This window comes from Alligator sinensis, unplaced genomic scaffold (genome assembly GCF_000455745.1).
Source record: "Alligator sinensis unplaced genomic scaffold, ASM45574v1 scaffold15_1, whole genome shotgun sequence".
In the NCBI taxonomy this organism is placed as follows: domain Eukaryota; kingdom Metazoa; phylum Chordata; order Crocodylia; family Alligatoridae; genus Alligator; species Alligator sinensis.
In genome coordinates, this window is record NW_005842307.1 from 889,289 (window position 1) to 906,461 (window position 17,173).

The 17,173-nt window shown below is 42.8% G+C and overlaps 1 protein-coding gene across 7 annotated transcripts in view; it reads right to left on the bottom strand.

Moving 5' to 3' along the window:
* Positions 1-17,173, bottom strand: part of LOC102384210 (potassium voltage-gated channel subfamily KQT member 1-like) — an 856,087-nt gene that overhangs the window by 719,020 nt on the left and 119,894 nt on the right. For all 7 annotated transcript variants that reach the window (XR_003095170.1, XM_025209778.1, XM_025209777.1 and 4 more), the window contains exons 5-6: positions 12,931-13,009; positions 8,966-9,062 (exon numbers count right to left, since the gene is read on the bottom strand). Coding sequence is in view for 6 of the 7 variants with exons in the window: in XM_025209778.1 (XP_025065563.1) it covers positions 8,966-9,062; positions 12,931-13,009 (176 nt within the window). In the remaining variant the exon portion in view is untranslated. The remainder of the gene's footprint in view (positions 1-8,965; positions 9,063-12,930; positions 13,010-17,173) is intronic.

Genomic DNA, 17,173 nt, shown 5'->3' on the forward strand with positions numbered 1-17,173 from the left:
AAGAGCCCTAAGAGCCAGGCAGAACCCCCACAGGTGCAGGTTGCTGTGGCAGCCAGCTAATGAGGGAATTAGCCTGCACCTGCAGCTTGTCAGCTGACTGGAAGAGGCAGGGCCCTGGGCATATATAAACCCCAGGGCTGGGACTAGAGGCTGAATTCTCTGTCAGCAGCCAAGGGGGGAAGGAGCTAACCAGAGAAGCTTGAATGTCTGTTCTAGTTCTGGTAGGATTAAGGGGCTCTAGGAGCTCACCAGATACCTTGGCCTACAAGGCACTTAGTGCTAGAGGAAGTTTGACTTTTTTAAAGGAACAGAGCACACCCTGAACTCTTTGTATTATGTTATAGCCCAGGGGCTTATATTTTAGATGCTGTTTATACACTGGTGGATTGGGCTGAGGCTATTGGGGAAGGAGCAGGCCTCATTGGGGTGGCCCACTACAGTGTAGGGACCCCAGCACCAGGGGGCGAGGTGATGAAAGGGGTGAGCAGACCCCAGCGCCAGTGTGGGCACAGAGACAGGGCTATGGACAGCTCAGTGATGACCAGAGGCCTAGCTAGGTTAGGGCCTCAGCAAGACAATGTGTGAATGCCATTTGTGAGGCTTGAGGCATAGTAAAGGGGCAGTTTTAGAGCTACACACCTAGCCCTTAAGGCTGAGGGTGTCCTGTGAGGCATCCACTTTGAGCAGGACCCAAAAACGGGTCCAAGAACCCACGGGGTTCAGTGGGGTCCAGCAGGACCATGTCCAGATGAACTTGAGGGCAGCCTCCCTATATTTATAAGTACCAGCAAGATGTGGCAGGTGAGGAAAAGGGTGCCCATTGGGCAAGATTGGCATGGTCATGGAGCCCTAAGTGTGTCATGGCCATCCCTGGGGACACCATCCCATGACACCCACCCAGCCCCCTGGCCAGATCCAGATCATGGGGTCCCTTTGCAGTCTAGACCCAGATTTGGGAACTGCAACATGACTTGGGAGTCCAGGGCTTGCAACAAAACTTAATCTAATGCTTTTGATTAGAAGGACAAGCAGATGGAGAAATTATTCATTAGGTACAACCTTTTCCAAACTACTTTAGCATAACTAAGGAAATAGATGTTTTTCTTCATCCTGTGAAATGGTCCAATTCTCTATCTTTTACAGACATGACTACATATTTAGCAGAAGTGAAGTATCTATATGCAAAAGAAGCAAAACAAATCACATAAACATGTAGGGTAAACTGAAAAATAAGTTTCTCTATATTCAAGTTTAAGTCAAATTACTTCTTTAGTCTTAAGTGTTGTAGTAGGGTTGCAATATTGTTGAATTGGCAAGGCGAGTTTCACAAGTACTCTTTTCAGAGGAGATGAGAGTATTTTGTGCCTGAAATGTGTCCCAGCTATACAGTTGGTCCAATAAAATATATCAACAAAAATCTTTGCCTGTGTTTATTATTAAATTAATAATGTAAAAAAAAAAAAAAAAACTTGTCAAGGATTAAATACAGCATTCAGTCCTTAGGAAAGTGGTTGCGTATTCAACTGAGCTTCTACTAGAAATATTGAGAACTCACAAAACAAAATGAGGAATAAATGAGCCTCTAAAGCAAGAGGCTCATAAGCTGGAACTAGACGCATTAGCTCAAAAACTTTTTTCAGTAAGTTGCACGATTTTTCCATGTCTTTCCATCACCACATATGATGTTGACTCATGTCTTGTTGCCTTTGGCAAGAAATGCTTGTATAAGCTCAACTTGCTGAAAATAGCTAAATGTCCTGGCCAAATTACCAGTAGGCTGGGGTGAGCTAATATAGCTATATGTAAAACTTAGACATGCATGGAAAGTATCAGTGAAATCTTTAGAAAGCTTTCCTGCATACAGAGACACCAAGTGCATCTATTTTCAATGGGTTCCAATATATTTTTTTCCATTCTCCAGGGATTTAGGACCTCATTTTGTTTTTTAAAGAGGACTAAATCCAACACACAAGTGTACCTTGTACTCCAGCTGCAAAGACGGAGGGGGAAAAGGCAGCTAAGGTTTTTTGTTGTTGTTGTCATGCTTTGTTTTTTCATTTTTAAAACAAATTTCTTTTAAGTGACCGTAAAGGAATAAATGTTCAATTTTCCTTTCTTTTTGGTACTATGCTGCAATTTCAGCTACAATTGTCCAAAATTAAATAGAGAACTGTGAGCTTGATTTTGAACTCATGTTAGTGGGTGTTCTGCTTTGTCAGGCACTACAGATCTTAATACTGTTGTTTATAGATCACCATAATCACTTCTCTGAATTAACGGAATTTCAAGTACACTTGACTCATGGGCTGGGTTACAAAAAGGCTTCTTCTTTTTTTCTTTTTTTTAATCAACTAAACCTGTTTATAAGTAACTTTTGGGCTAATGTATTGCATTTTGAAGATAATCTTTCCAGATCTTTGACCACCACTTTGAACACCCTCAGAAAAAGATTACTCCTAAACAATCCTAACAGTAAACTTTGACTACTGGGAATGCATGTTTAGAACTTATTTCAGCACTGTTTAGATAATCAAGCAGTATAGAGCTAATCAATGAAAGATTAGTGACCAGGCCTGTAAAAAAAAAAAAAAAAAATCCAGTCATTTAGGAATAAACCAGGGTTTGTCACATGGAAGTTTAATTTCTGTATTTACTTTTAACCAGACTGTCTTATTGAATTCACCCTGCAGGTCTTAAAATTTATTGGCAGTACAGGAATAATGTAAAGGAATATAAGAATACATATACTTTTATTATTTTGAGTGGTTTGGTTTAAACTAGTCCTAGTCACCTGGAATACCACAAGATAACTTGCCTTCAGTAGTACCTGCAATGAAAATATGTAACTGCACTAATTGGAGAATGATTTAAATGAAGAAAAAGCATTGGGAAGGAAGATAAATGATGAGCTATATCAAACATCCCCCTAGCACTGAATTAATCACCTATATAGTATGGTATGATGAGAGAGGTAAAGGCTGACAAAAAATAACTATCAGCAGAACACCAGAGTCACAGTAACAGGCAGAAACATCTAACCACAAAGGGAATAACGATTCTCAGATCCACTCCCTCCCCAACTTCATAGTACTCATACTCAAGGGAAACCTACAGAAACAAACACTCATCACTTTACTGGACACTTAAAAAACAAAAAAACAAAAAAAAACAAAAAAACAACACATGGACTAAAACATATGACCTTGTTGCATGTTGCACTTTGAGCTGCTCAAATGTGAATTGGTGTTAGTACTAATTCAGGTTTGGAGCAGTCACATGTTAAGACTAAAAACCTTCTCTGACTGTCCCCCACCTGCACAGCTGTGAATTGCCACTACAAAACTGTTGAGCAGGGACCCGAGTAGGAGTTGCCACTACAGAGCAGGTGAGACAGGACAGACTTTATCCCTGTTCTAGATGAGGGAGTGTGAGACATTGGTTAAAGAGTTAATGGGAGAGTTAATGGGATGGGAGGAGATGGGATATGGGAGTGGCAGAAGGGTGGTGAAATGAAGGAAGTCAGCCACTGAAGGATAAAATAAACAGAAAAAAATCTAAAAGAAAGAGGAAGTAAATTAAAGAAGGTCTCATGTTGCAATAAATTGGGATTTGGGATTGTGGGGAGGAGGCTGGTCATGCTTCCTGGGGTGGCTGAGAGGTGGGACCAGTGAAGGAAGGTGCTTTTGGGAGAGCTACTGCCTCTGCCCCAAGAAGGAACCCCCAGCTCATAAGGATCTGATCTAGTCGCCTACCATGTTTGCCCCCCTCACCTTTCCCACAGTCCATTCCTGGACCTGTACATGTGCTAAGACCTGGTTTAGCTGGCATGTGCTCTTCAGGTTGTTTACACAGGGTTGCACCTGTGGGGGTGGGCAAATCTCACCTATCGGGGTGGGAGAGGGAGTTGGCTTGGTACCAGAACTGCCCCCTAGGCAGTAGAGTTCAGGGGTGAAAAATTGTTCACATAGAACAGGAAGGTGGGGAAGGGGACACTGAATCCTGGGATGCTGGAGGACTGCAATGTGGGTGGCTTATCTGTGGGAAGTAGCCATATATTAATGGAACATGAGCTGAGTAACACCAATGAGAGAGAATTCTGCCCTGGAGTGGCATAATTTTAAGCCACCTAAAGTGTGCTTAAAACTAGTTTCAGGTATTAATGTGTGGGCAATCCAGGGATTAATTGCTCCAAGAGCTGTATAAAATTAACATGCAACAAGGCCCATAGGCAGTGGTTTTATGGCTCATTACAAATTTGCCTGCTCTTTCTGCTAGCCTCTCTATACTCCTAAGGTAACAACAACTTTCTCCCATTTTGTAGGGTCTTACTTTCTTACATCGGCAACTGGTGCCTCCTGATACTGTGGGGGGGCACCAGCAGCTGATCACCAACTGGGAGGGTGGACTCCTAGTGGCCAATTGCTGACCAGGGGAAGGGGGGTTCCCCAGTAGCTGATCACTGCTGCTGCCAGTGGTAAAACTTCTCCAGCCAGTGCTCGCAGCACCCCCACAATCTCGGGGAGGGGCACCAGCCATCGCCCGACAATCTCTGGCTGGTGAGGACCAATCTCAGGGGGGGGCATGTGCCCTGCCCTACACATTGCCTATGCTTTCTTACATAATTAGGTTAAACTATTTGAACTGTCTTTTCCCTGGTTTGTAGCTGCTTTCTATACCTTCTCTTTGCTTCGCAGGTTTACTGCCCTCTTTCCCCTTTAAGAAATTCTTTTAATTTTCAAAATGGAATTAAAGAAAATTCTTTGTTTTACCTGGTTTTAGATTAGGCTGTATCTGCTTCTTTCCCAAACCTGAGGAAGGACATTTTATGCTGAAAAGCTTGTCTAACATCTGTCCTAACTATATTGGTCCAATAAAAGATACTACCCAACAGACCTCGCTTCCAACACACCACTATACATCCATTTCCAGCAAAGTGCTCCAAGTGACCCCAAGAGACCTCTCCATTTATTCAACAAAGTCTGGGTTGCAGTGTTCAAGTCTTCCTGTAACATAAATTGCATGCACTTCTGAACATGAAGAGTAATGGTACATTTAAGAACTTTGGCTCATAACTATAAATATCTGTGTTTGCCTCTTTACATGGCAGCCTACAGTATTGAATAAAATAGCATTTGCTGTATGTTGTCATATTATACTAAGTTTTTTGTTTTTCTTATTTTAAAGCACAGATAAGAAACCCCAGATAAATAAAAAAAGAAACACCTATTTTAGCCATTTTCTTCACTTGAGAAATGTATGCATTTTTTTAATGCCAAAATAACCTGGGTTAGACAATATTTCCACTGAATATAAACAACAGCATATTTGATATGCAAGACTAACCGCATAACCATGTTTAATAAATTATGCTTGAATAATTCTGTCAAAGAGCACAGAGGAGCATTATTCACAGTGGGAATTCTAATTCCCAGAAAATACTGCTTCTGATGCCACCTAGCCATCAAACTGAAGTAAACAGTCAGCTTAATTGTGTTCCTGTTTTAAAAGTAAAATGAAATGTGAAAGACTTTGAAAGTGATTGATTCTCTCCTGAAACAACTGTTCACATTATAGGGTCATAGGAAAGTAGGGCTAAAAGGGACTTCACAAAGTTACCTAATCCAGGAGCATCCCTGACTAAAACCTCCCAGTCAAGTGTTTATCTAACCTACTCTTGAAAAATTCCAAGGATGGAGATTCCGCTACTTCTAAGCCATTTATTCCGATGTTTGACCACCTTCATAGCCAGAAAGTTTCTCCTCATCTCCAACCTAAATTTCCCCTGCTGCAACCCAAGACCATTGCTACTAGTCCTGTCCCCTACAGCCATAGAAAAAAAGCCCATCTCCACCCTCTCCACATTGCCCTTCAGGTAGTTGAAGATTTATCAAAATTCTGCCCCTGCACCCATCCTGAGCCTTTTCTTCTTCAGGCTAAATAACCCTATCTTTCCTCTAAAGTTAGGCTTCCCAGGCCCATAATCATTTTTGTTGTTCTGTGCTGAACTCTTTCAAATCTGTCTACTTCCTTTCTGAAATGCAAGGTCCAAAACTGAACACAGTATTCCACATTAGGTCTCACCTTTACTGAATAAAGCAGAAGAACCATTTTCCTTGATGTACAAAGTGACACTCCTGATGATACAACCCAATATACTGTTATACAACCCAGTATGCTGTTGGCTTCCTTTTGCAAAAATACCTTGGCTCATTTTTAGCTTATGGTCTACAGCAGGGATAGGCACCCCCAAGTTGAGTGTGGCACTCAAAGGCATTTTGCTTGGCACTCATGCTTCTGGTTGGATGGCAGGAAGGGGCCAGGGCTACATGGCAACAGCAAGGATTGAGCCTCCCATGGCTCCCCCATCATCCACCCCTGGCACACCAACATCTTACAAGTTAAAGTTGTGGGTGTTTTCGAAACTGTGCCCAAAAATGTTGCTAACCCCTGGTCTACTACTCCTTGCAGTTGGAATACTGCATCCAGTTCTGGGCGCCGCACTTCAGGAGGGATGTGGACAACATCAAGAGGGTCCAGAGGAGGGCCACTCACATGATCAGGGGTCTGCAGGGCAGGCCCTATGAGGAGAGGCTACGAGCCCTGAACCTGCTCAGCCTCCACAAGAGAAGGCTGAGAGGGGATCTGGTGGCCATCTATAAACTGGCCAAGGGAGACCAGCAAGCAATGGGAGAGTCCCTGTTCCCCTGAGCACTACTGGGAGTAACAAGGAATAACGGCCAAAAATTGACTGAAAGTAGATTCAGGCTAGGCGTCAGGAGGCACTACTTCACAGTCAGGGCGGCTAGGATCTGGAACCAATGTCCAAGGGAGGTGGTGCTCACTCCTACCCTGGGGGGCTTCCAAAGGAGGCTAGATAGACACCTTGCCAGGGTCGTTTGACCCCAGCATTCTTTCCTGCCCATGGCAGGGGGTCGGACTTGATGATCTGCCCAGGTCCCTTCCAACCATGAAACTACAGTAACATCCAGGTCATTTTCTGCAGTACAGCAGCCTAACCAATTATTCCCCAGTCTGTATGTGTGCATGCAATTATTCTACCCCCAGTGCAGGACTTTGTACTTGTCCTTGATGAATCTCACCTTGTTAATTGTCCTGTCTCCAGTCTATCCATGTCATTTCTGATCCTAGCCATACCCTCCAGAGTATCTGCAGCTCCACTCAACTTGATGTTATTTGCAGATTTGCTAAGTGTGCACTCAGTCCCATCCAAATTATTAATGAAGATATAAAACCATACCAGATAGATCCCTGGGGAATCCCACTTGATACCTCCTCCTAGCTAGACAGTGAACTATTGATAACTAATCATTCGGCACATCTACGTCTGCACCCAACTGCACAGTTGTTACTGGGAAGTCATTTAGTATTTGCTTTAGCAAGTAAGTGAAGTTACTGAGCAGTCCCAGAGGGGCATGGGTCATCTCCAACTCTACTGCACAGTAGGGCTGTGTGAAACAGCTGTGTTTTGATTCAGTTTTGGATTTGGCTGTTTCGGAGGACAGTGACTCATTTCGGTGTTTCAGATCACTGTCTTGTTTCATTTCAGCCAAATCAGTTTTGAATGGGCTGCAAGCTTTCCATAGCCCTACTGCCCAGCTGGGTGGGGCTTGAGGTTGGGGGCTGCAGAGCCCCAGTGGGGAGCAGGCCGGGGCCATGGGTGGCTTGTCTGGGAGAGGGGGGGAGGGCCGCTGCCCTCCCTGCAGGCAATGAGACACCCGGCACAGATCTCTGATCCCTGCCATGCCGGGTCGTGGGGCAGGGAAGCAGCACAGAGCGGCAAGCAAGCTTCCTGGTCCCTGCCATGAGACTGCTCCCCAGGGAGCAGAGACCCATGCTGGGGGTCTCCTTGCCACTGCTGCCCACCCTGCACTGCCCTGGGTCTCTCCTCTGCTCCCTGTAAAGACAGGTCGTGTGGTAAGAACCAGCAGTGCCCTGCCGCACGACCTGACTGTGCAGGGAGCAGACATCCATGCTGGGGATCTCCTTGATGCCACTGCCCGCCCTGCACTACACCAGATCTCTGCTCCCTGAGCAGCCAGGTCATGTGGCAGAGCAGCAGTGTACAGTTGTTTCCCTGCAAGCCCAGCTCTGAAACCCTGAAATTTTCTGAAACATTTACAAAACATGTTCAAAATGTTTTGGATGTTTCATTTTGGAGATGTTTCTGAGCCTTCTGTTTCAATTCAGATTCAGCTCCAAACACCTCCAAAACAAAACAGCTGCTAAAATTTTGAACAGCCCTACTATGCAGTAGTGCATGGCCACCATGCAGTACCATCAGCATCAAGGTTCACACCCACCGACACAATGGCTATATAGCATCTTGTGGAGATGCAACCATTGAGTATGATGATCCAACCAGTTATGTATCCACCCTACTGTACTTTGGTCTAGTCTGTATTTCCTTAGCTTGTTAAAAATGTTGAGAAAAGCAGTGGCAGAAGCCTTGCTAAAATCATGCTATATCACATTCACTGCTCTCCACCCTCTGCTCCACCCCCACCCCCCGCCCCACCTCCCCCCCCCCCCCCCCGCCCCACCGCCCCCATCTATGGACCTGTCGCTTTATCATACAAGGAAATCAACTTGATCAGGTATGGACCTGCTCTTGGTGAATCCATGCTGGCTGTTCCTGATTACCTTGTTCTCCTCTAGGTGCATCACAATGGAACGTGTAAGGATTGGCTTCATGATCTCTCCAGGAATAGAGGTCAGGTTTACTAGTCTATAGTTCTCCAGATGCTCCTTTTTCTCTTTCTTGAAGACAAGAACTATTTTTGCCCTACCCCCAGTTATCCAGGACCTCACCCAAACTCCACAAGTTCTCAAAGTGGATAGCCAATGGATTCAAAATTACCTCAGCCAATTCCTTGAGTATGATTTGAGTTGAGGAGGTCCATAAGCTTAACATGAAACATATTAGAGATCTTGTAATATCTAGTACCTGACGGTGTATGAAAACAACTGATCCTAAAAGCCTCCAAGTGCCGCCCTGCCGATCTACATGAAGCATGCGTAGAATCTGTAAAAAACGAATTCCCCTAAGAGAAAAATTAAATAAAAATAAAAAGATATCAACAAGATAGAAATATCAAGAGATAAAAAAAGATCAATATGTATAAACATGTACCTGAATGTATTTGTAAGTTGTACTCAAATATCAAATGGGCCCAATTATCTTTCAAGGTGCTGAACATCATCTCTACTCAGTGATGTGCCTTGGAGTTAAGGCAACTCAGTATCTTTATGTATTTGAACCAATAATTTCAATAGTGGTTTTAAAAGTAAACTATAGCAAAGAATATTTTTTAATGATTTTTTTTCTAGCTCTTAACCCACTTATTTATGGGACCATCAAATGTTTGCTTCCTGAGAATAGCGTTCACTGGAAGAAAGCAAAGCTTTAAATCCCATATCTTTGAAACAGAAAACCTGAATGTTCAACTATTATAAAAAGTCACAATTCTCACTTTTCCTATATTGGTTATCTATATAAACCATGCAGATGTTATTATGTGTCTTATGAAACAGAGCATGTACTTTTGAATAGGGAATGTTTGTAATTCGTGAGAGGTCTGCAGAAGAATAATTATTTGCTGAAGTAATTTATGAATAACTGAATAATTTATGAATAATTGAATTCATTCTGGCTGGAACGATCCCACTTTGAGCAGGGGGTCGCTTTCAACCCTAATTTTCTGATTCTATGATTTAATGCAAATTATTTTTTTCTCTAGCTATTTTTATCATATCCTTTTCAATTTTTCACTCAACTTTATTGACACCAGTCCTATCCTTTAAAGTAGTCAAGAAAAGGAAAAGGATCATTATTAACTCATCTGGCCTATCCATCTACTGGTGTAAGTTACTAGGGCTGCGCGAAGCTTCAGTCCCCAACTCGATTCAACAGAGATTCAGCCCAATTTGGTGGCTGAATCTCTGAATCAAATCAGAGGACCCTTTAATTTCTCCAAATCAAATAGGAACCCTCTGAATTGATTCGGAGAGATTTGGAGATTCAGACAGACACAGCTTTAAATGTTTTTTCTACATCTCTTTAGGTATCAGTGTGGCTCATGAACACTGTGATGCTGGGGCACATGGAGTGTCCCACAGGAGTGCAGGGAGCTCCCTAGTGCACTTGGCAGCAGACCCAGAAGTAGACCAGAAGCACTTCCGGTCCACTTCCGGGTCCGCCAGAGAGCGCATGGGGGGGGGGCCCTCCCACACCCCCTTGGCTTTGCAACTGGTGCCTTCTGGGCCTAGGGGGGCACCCGGGGTCCCCCCATGGCAGATCACCAAGCCAGGGGGGCATGTGGGGGGCCTCCCAGTGTACTCCCCAGCAGACCTGGAAGTGAACCAGAAGTACTTCTGGTCCACTTCTGGATTCACTGCCAAGCGCATGGAGGGCCCCACACACTCCTGTGGGATGCTCCATCTGTCCCCGCATCGCAGTGATTACAAGCTGCACTGGTACCTCGAGACATGTAGAAAAAACATTTAAAGCTAAGTCTATGTCCGAATCGCTGATTCTCCAAATCAGCATCAAATCTTCAGAATCTAAAAATCAGGGACAATGATTCAAATCAATTAATCGAATCACTGTCCCTGATTTAGGCTGAATCCAAGTTGAATAGGGTCTACTTCACACACCCCTATAAATTACCCCTTAATAATGTATTTTCTAGTGGTTTCTCAAAACTCCCAATCTAATAGGTCTGAAGTTTTGTATAATTCAGTTAAAAACTTGCCTTCTTTTTTCTTATTGCATTATGCTTATGCTTTCTTGTGGCACTAATTCACAGGAACCTCAGCAGGTTTTTCTGCAGTGATGTCCATAATCCTTATCAAAACTCAAAGGTTTCATGTAGGTGTTCACCATATCCAATCTATGATTACACTGATTTCTTTAAAATGCATGTCTGTAGATCAGGTGTTGCTTGTGCACATATTTGTTGATGCCAGGAGCCATGCTGGAAACCTGATCCAAGTGGGGGGAGAGAAGGGGAGGGCAGGATTAAGGGGGTGGTAGGGCTAGCAGGTCTGCAAGTGGGAGGGAGTTGGCAGGGTCAAGGGGCTAAAAAAAATAGGTGGGTGGGGTAGGAAGAGTGCAGCCCCGGGACTGGGGCAAGGAGCTGGGCTTTCACAGTCAGAGTTATGCTCCAAATGTATGTAGACATTTGATGGATTGGGCTAGCCCATTTCCTATCTAATTTAGTTCACCTCTCCAATTGAGCTTATTTAGATCAGGCCAGCCGATTTTTCCACAATCTAACTCCCTGAACATCTGAACAGATTGCCACGTAGATTGATATAACTAGGGTTAGGTCAATCTAAGTGTAACATCTGCACATACCCAAACACTAGTACCTTTAGAAGAACCACCTTTTTCTTCTCTTGGCATTTACTTGTTCTGAGCTTTCCCCAAGCCAAGTCAAATTTAACAGATCCTTATCCTTCTTGATCTAGTAACTGGTAAGTTCTGTCCTAAAGGCTTTGAAGCTGAATGTCAGCATTTGTTTCTCTTTATTGCATTATTGATTCTATGCAGCTGTATTATACTTCAGAACTTTAACTGCAACCACGTAACTTTTGGAAATACTAGCAAAAACAGTATTTAAAATAAAGGACTAAAAGAGAAGCATGCTGATGATATATTCCAATGTCAAAGGCCCATGTAGCTCCCCAGGAGGGAGGTGGCCTGGAGAACAAAGGGAATAAGGAGTTGAAAACAATTTTTGAATGTACTAATTTGGCTTTACAATGGACACTAAGTAGACATTATGACAGCCCTTGTTTTTTTCTATGGTAAATATTTTAGATGGTTATCAACAAGGTATCCAAGAGCTGACTGGAACATTACACTCACAGAATCTATAGTTTATTATTAAAATGTATCTTGGTTTGGATTTGGAGGGGAGGGGAGGGGAGGATTTTGAGATGTCAAAATTATGCACACTTTTAGAAAAGATGTAGGTTTTCTTAGAAGGGATAACCAATGTTGGTAGTAAAAAAAAGAGTCTATTGTGATGAATTTGCCAATGCTCTATCTTCCCAAAGGATTGAGGACCTTTGGTAAATGGCTGAGAGTATTGTGGTTCGAGCATATCCCTCACTGATCCCAGACTTGCCAGTTATTTTTGGTGGGTCACAAAATCACACATTTTTCTTCTCACAGAAGGCATATTTGTCTGCAAGGCCCCTGTCTTTATTATTTTGTCAATGCTTATATGCAAAGGTAGTGGGCATTTTGCAAATAGAGTAGACAATGCCCAAAGAAGAGTTATGGGCTTGATCCTAAGCTTTCTCGAGTCCCAGAGACCAGAGTATTCATGAGGGCTCTTAGTACATTACAGAAAATGCAGCACCTTTTGCAAGTATGGGCACAATGAGTAGCAAGCAAATGTATTCCTTTCTACTCTTTATCATTCCTTTCCAGTATTTACTCAGTTTACCCTCCAAAACAAGCTTTCAGTACTTTGAGCAAGCTGAACAAACACTACAAAAAATGAACTTGTTTCTGGTTCATGTACAGTATGAGTTACTTGTGCCAAGCAAATCTATCAGAGCACAACTGCACTTGAAGTACAGCAGTTACATATATTTTAAAAAGTACCAAGTGAGTTAAGTGCTATCTGGATTACTTCTTAAATAAAGCAATGTCCTATAATACTCTTATCTCAGGAACAGAGATGTTTGATCTTTTGTATGGGCCATAATATTTCTTTAGTTGTTTCCTCTTGGCTAGCTCATTCACACCACTCTCTATTTCCTAACCGGTGATTGAGGCATAATGGTGTACTGAGGTCTTCATTTATCATCTTAAGGGCTGATTAATCCCATTTGCAATGAAAATGTTAATGCATGCTTTGGTAGTTGTTTAGTGCAACACTCACTAGAAGAACATACCTTATTGCAGATGTGGCGAACACCTGCCCATTTGAGCCTACACTCAGAACAATTATTGAGGCTATCACAACAATAAGATCTGTTTAAAAAAAAACATATTAAAATATTAGATTTATACATTTAAATGGTCATTGATTGTAGGACAAAAAAAAGCAAACAAAACATCCAAAAGAACTTATGTTAATATGCTGTTTCATCAAAATTAAACTAGTAGTTTTGTATCTGCAAAACTATGCTTGTTCTAAGCTAGGTGAAACATGTTTGGTAAATCACATACAAATTCACCATTATGTACATTTCAGAAAAAAAACAATACCTTGGTAGTTTGACTCAAGGGACCTAAAGATAAAAAATAGGGTTTGCTTATATTAGCACTATAAGGCATATATAATGCATCTCACGCAAATACTTGCACACAAAATATGTGAAAAGAACATTAAAAGTTGTGAAGTCAATTACTGAAAAATTAAGACATGCACAATAAGAATGAATTAAAAAGGCACAAGAATGTGAATTATGATACAGCCCTATAATTATAAAACCATATATTCTCCCCCTACCACCACCACAGGATGCTTGCCCCATTCAAAGCACAAAATGCATGGCATTCATTTAGTGGAAAGCCATGCAATATTCTATTTTCTCCTCATTCAGTGCTTTGCCCATTGACCTTATTTATTGTACAGTATTCCAAGGCTGCTTAGGTACAGAATTTTCTAATGATAATGAGTTTTTTTTCTAAGACACACATCACTATAGTAACTGAGTGCTTCATAAAACCACTTATTTTCACAAAACCTCATGAGATGACGGCTAATATTATAAATAAAGAGATGAGGCAGACAAATTGACAAAAAAGAAGTTATAAATTTTGGGTACCCAATTTGAAATAACTAGGATCTGATTTTTCATACTACTTAGCATTTTATATGTTCAATGAGCTGCTCCTGCTAACTTCAGTTGCAGATGGGAGCACTCAGCACATCAGATCCCAGGTTCTCATGCTAGGCACACAAAATAAGGAACACAGGAAATAAGGAACACAGGATTCACAATTGTTTCTGAAAAGTTTGGCTTAGGTGAATAGATTCATCAGCAGCAGCAATCCAGTTGAGGATGATGGGCATTCATGGATGCCCTATCTGTGGGTCTGAAGATGGCTGACAAGGCCAATCCAGGATCAACAGGTTCTGGTACAATTTGGGCACATGTTTCTGGTTGGGGTGGATAGCTCTGGATTCTTGATTCAGAAGCATGCCTGCTTCTGCTGCTCCTGCTTTTCCATCTCCTGTTGTCATCGTAAGGTTTCAAAGTACTGAAATCCTTGCAGCAGACTCTTCCTCCATTTGAAGTGGTCCTGAGCAACTGTCTCCTATGAGTTGATATTGATATTGCATTTTTTCAAGGTGGCCTTGAGGACATCCTTGAAGTGCTTTCTCTGCCCTCCTCTTAAGCAAATGCCTCAACTCTGCTGGGAGAATAAAATTTGCTTCAGGAGTTGGACATCTGGATGATGTGGTTGGCCCAACTAAGTTGACATCATAAGATCATTACGTCGATGATCATGGTGTTTACTTGTGAGAGGATGCTAATATTGGTGCATCTGTCTTCCCATTGGCTTCAGAAGATCTTCCATAGGCAGCATTGATGGTACTTTTCTAGCAGCTTGAGGCATCTCCTATACATTGTCTACATCTCAGCTGCATACAGTAAGGTAGGGATCATGACTACTTGATAAACCATGACCTTGGTTTCAGATCCAATGTTGTGATCTTTGAACACCCATTTCCTCAGGTATGTGAAGCCTGCACTTGCACATTTGAGGCAACATTGGATTTCTTCATTGATGTCAGCCTTCTGCCAAAGATGGCTTTCTTTCAGAGAAATACTCAACATTCTCCGGAATCTCACTGTGAATCTGAATTACTAGAGCTGGAAACTGCTCATTAAGAGTCGTTGATGGAGGACCTTTGTCTTCTGAATATTAAGCATCAGTCCCATTTTCTTGTATGTCTCAGAAGATGTTGAAAATCACCTGAAGATCTGCTTTCAAGTGACTATGCACTACAGCATCATCAACGTACTGGAGCTTGAAGATAGGAAAGAATGTGGAGCCATAGGAAGATGCCATAACAAGTTTGTTAATGAGTTCCCTGCTCTGATATCACTCACTCACTCACTCATTCTCTGGAAGGTAGTTTTTTTTTTAAAGATAAAGTGAAAGCTGTTTGAAACTGTGTGGTGGTATGGACCAGTGAGCAAGGCTTTCAGGAGTTATGTGGTACTGAATTTTCATGCGTGCAACATGCATCTTTTTCTCAAAAATCAGCTGCTGGAAATTGGAATATTCATTATATGCAAGAAGTATAGTAAGAGCAGGTCTTGCTGCTTACTGGCTAAAACCAAAACTAAAATCTGCAGGAATTCAAGGGGAGCACAAGAGCGAACAGGCCTGGTTCCCTAGTTGCTGCTACTCAACTACTTGCTACAAGGAACTACCTTTTTTCCTTTGTTTTGCCTTTCAGAACTCCAGAGAATCTATAATATGCTGACGTGTGTTGTATATGAAAAAATATGGTAAATAGGTTGATAGCATACTCTGTAATTTTTTAGTATACGGTTACTGATTTCAACTTCACACATGTAGTGCGTGTGCGCTGCTAAATCATTTATAGGCCACCACACCCTTATGTGCATGCAGAAAGATGCAAAGTACTTGTCTATATATAATGGTAGAAAAGAGAATATATAAAGCAGGCAGAGTTGAAAACACCAGCTGTTAAGGGTCTCTCATATTTTCCATTGTAAGATGAGTTTTCAGGTGCTTATAGCTGACCTTTTAATTATTTGGGCTTAAATTTTCCATTCTGGCTATTTAACCCCAGTCTAAATATTTCTGGAAAATTCACCCTTCCCCTGCCCCCATAAGCTATTGAATACAGGTGACTGGGAGGAGAGATAGGGTACACAAAGGGAGGACTGAAATGAAGGCAGGAGAGACATGGGGACAAGCTTGAGAGGAATGATTAGAAGAGCCTCTCTTCTACAACACACCTCCCCTGCTTCTACCCACCTCCAAGTTTACAGTGGAATGCAAGGTTCCAGTGTCATCATTCCTCTATTGTGATAATGATCAATCTCTTAGAGAAGCAAGCCGGATGCTTGCAATTTGGCTGCACCATGGGCCTCCACTCTGTCCTTTAGCAGGGGAGGGAGATGGCTGCCTATGTCAGAGAGAGGGGAGGGAGAAAGGAAGATAACTTACCTCTCTGATAAACAGTGCCTACCTAGGGGAGATGGATGGATAAAGGGTTGGAGAGAATATGCAGTGCCTTCTGTATGGGAGAGAACAGGGAGGGCTGTGATGGGGATCAGTGGCACGGTGCAAGGAAGGAGCTACATCAGGCCTAATCACTTGTTACTAATCCCATGTGCTGTGGGTTGGAGCTAGTCACTACAGGGTTTGGATCTAGACTATAGGTGGTAGGTTAAGCATTACTCTTCTACTGTCATGTCTACTATGGAACCTGCTGGAAAACTGCTGGCAACCCATCCCTCTAAAGTTCGTGCACACAGAAAATTACCATGTACCCCTGCTACCAGTTATCACATAAGTTCAAGATACAAATCTTAGATGGTGGATTCATAGATTTCATAGACATCAGGGCTGGAAGGGACCTCGGAAGATCATCGAGTCCAGCCCCCTGCCCAAAGGGCAGGAAGTCAGCTGGGGTCATAGGATCCCAGCAAGATAAGCATCCAGTTTCATCTTGAAGGTGTTCAATGAAGGCGCTTGAACCACCTCCGGTGGCAGGCTGTTCCAGACCTTGGGGGCTCGGACAGTAAAGAACTTCTTCCTTATGTCCAGCCTGAAACGATCTTGAAGTAGTTTGTGACCATTCGACCTCGTCATCCCTTGGGGCGCTCTGGTGAACAAACGTTCCCCCAGATGCTGGTGGTCACCCCTGATAAACTTGTAGGTGGCCATCAGATCACCCCTGAGCCTGCGCTTTTTCAGGCTAAAGAGCCCCAGGGCTCTCAGCCTGTCATCGTAGGGTCTGCTTCCCTGACCTCTGATCATGTGCGTGGCTCTTCTCTGGACTCTCTCAAGCTTCTCCACATCCTTTTTGAATTGTGGAGCCCAAAACTGGACACAGTACTCCAGCTGCGGCCTCACTAAGGCCGAGTACAGGGGGAGAATGACGTCCCGGGATTTGCTTGAGAAGCATCTATGGATGCAAGC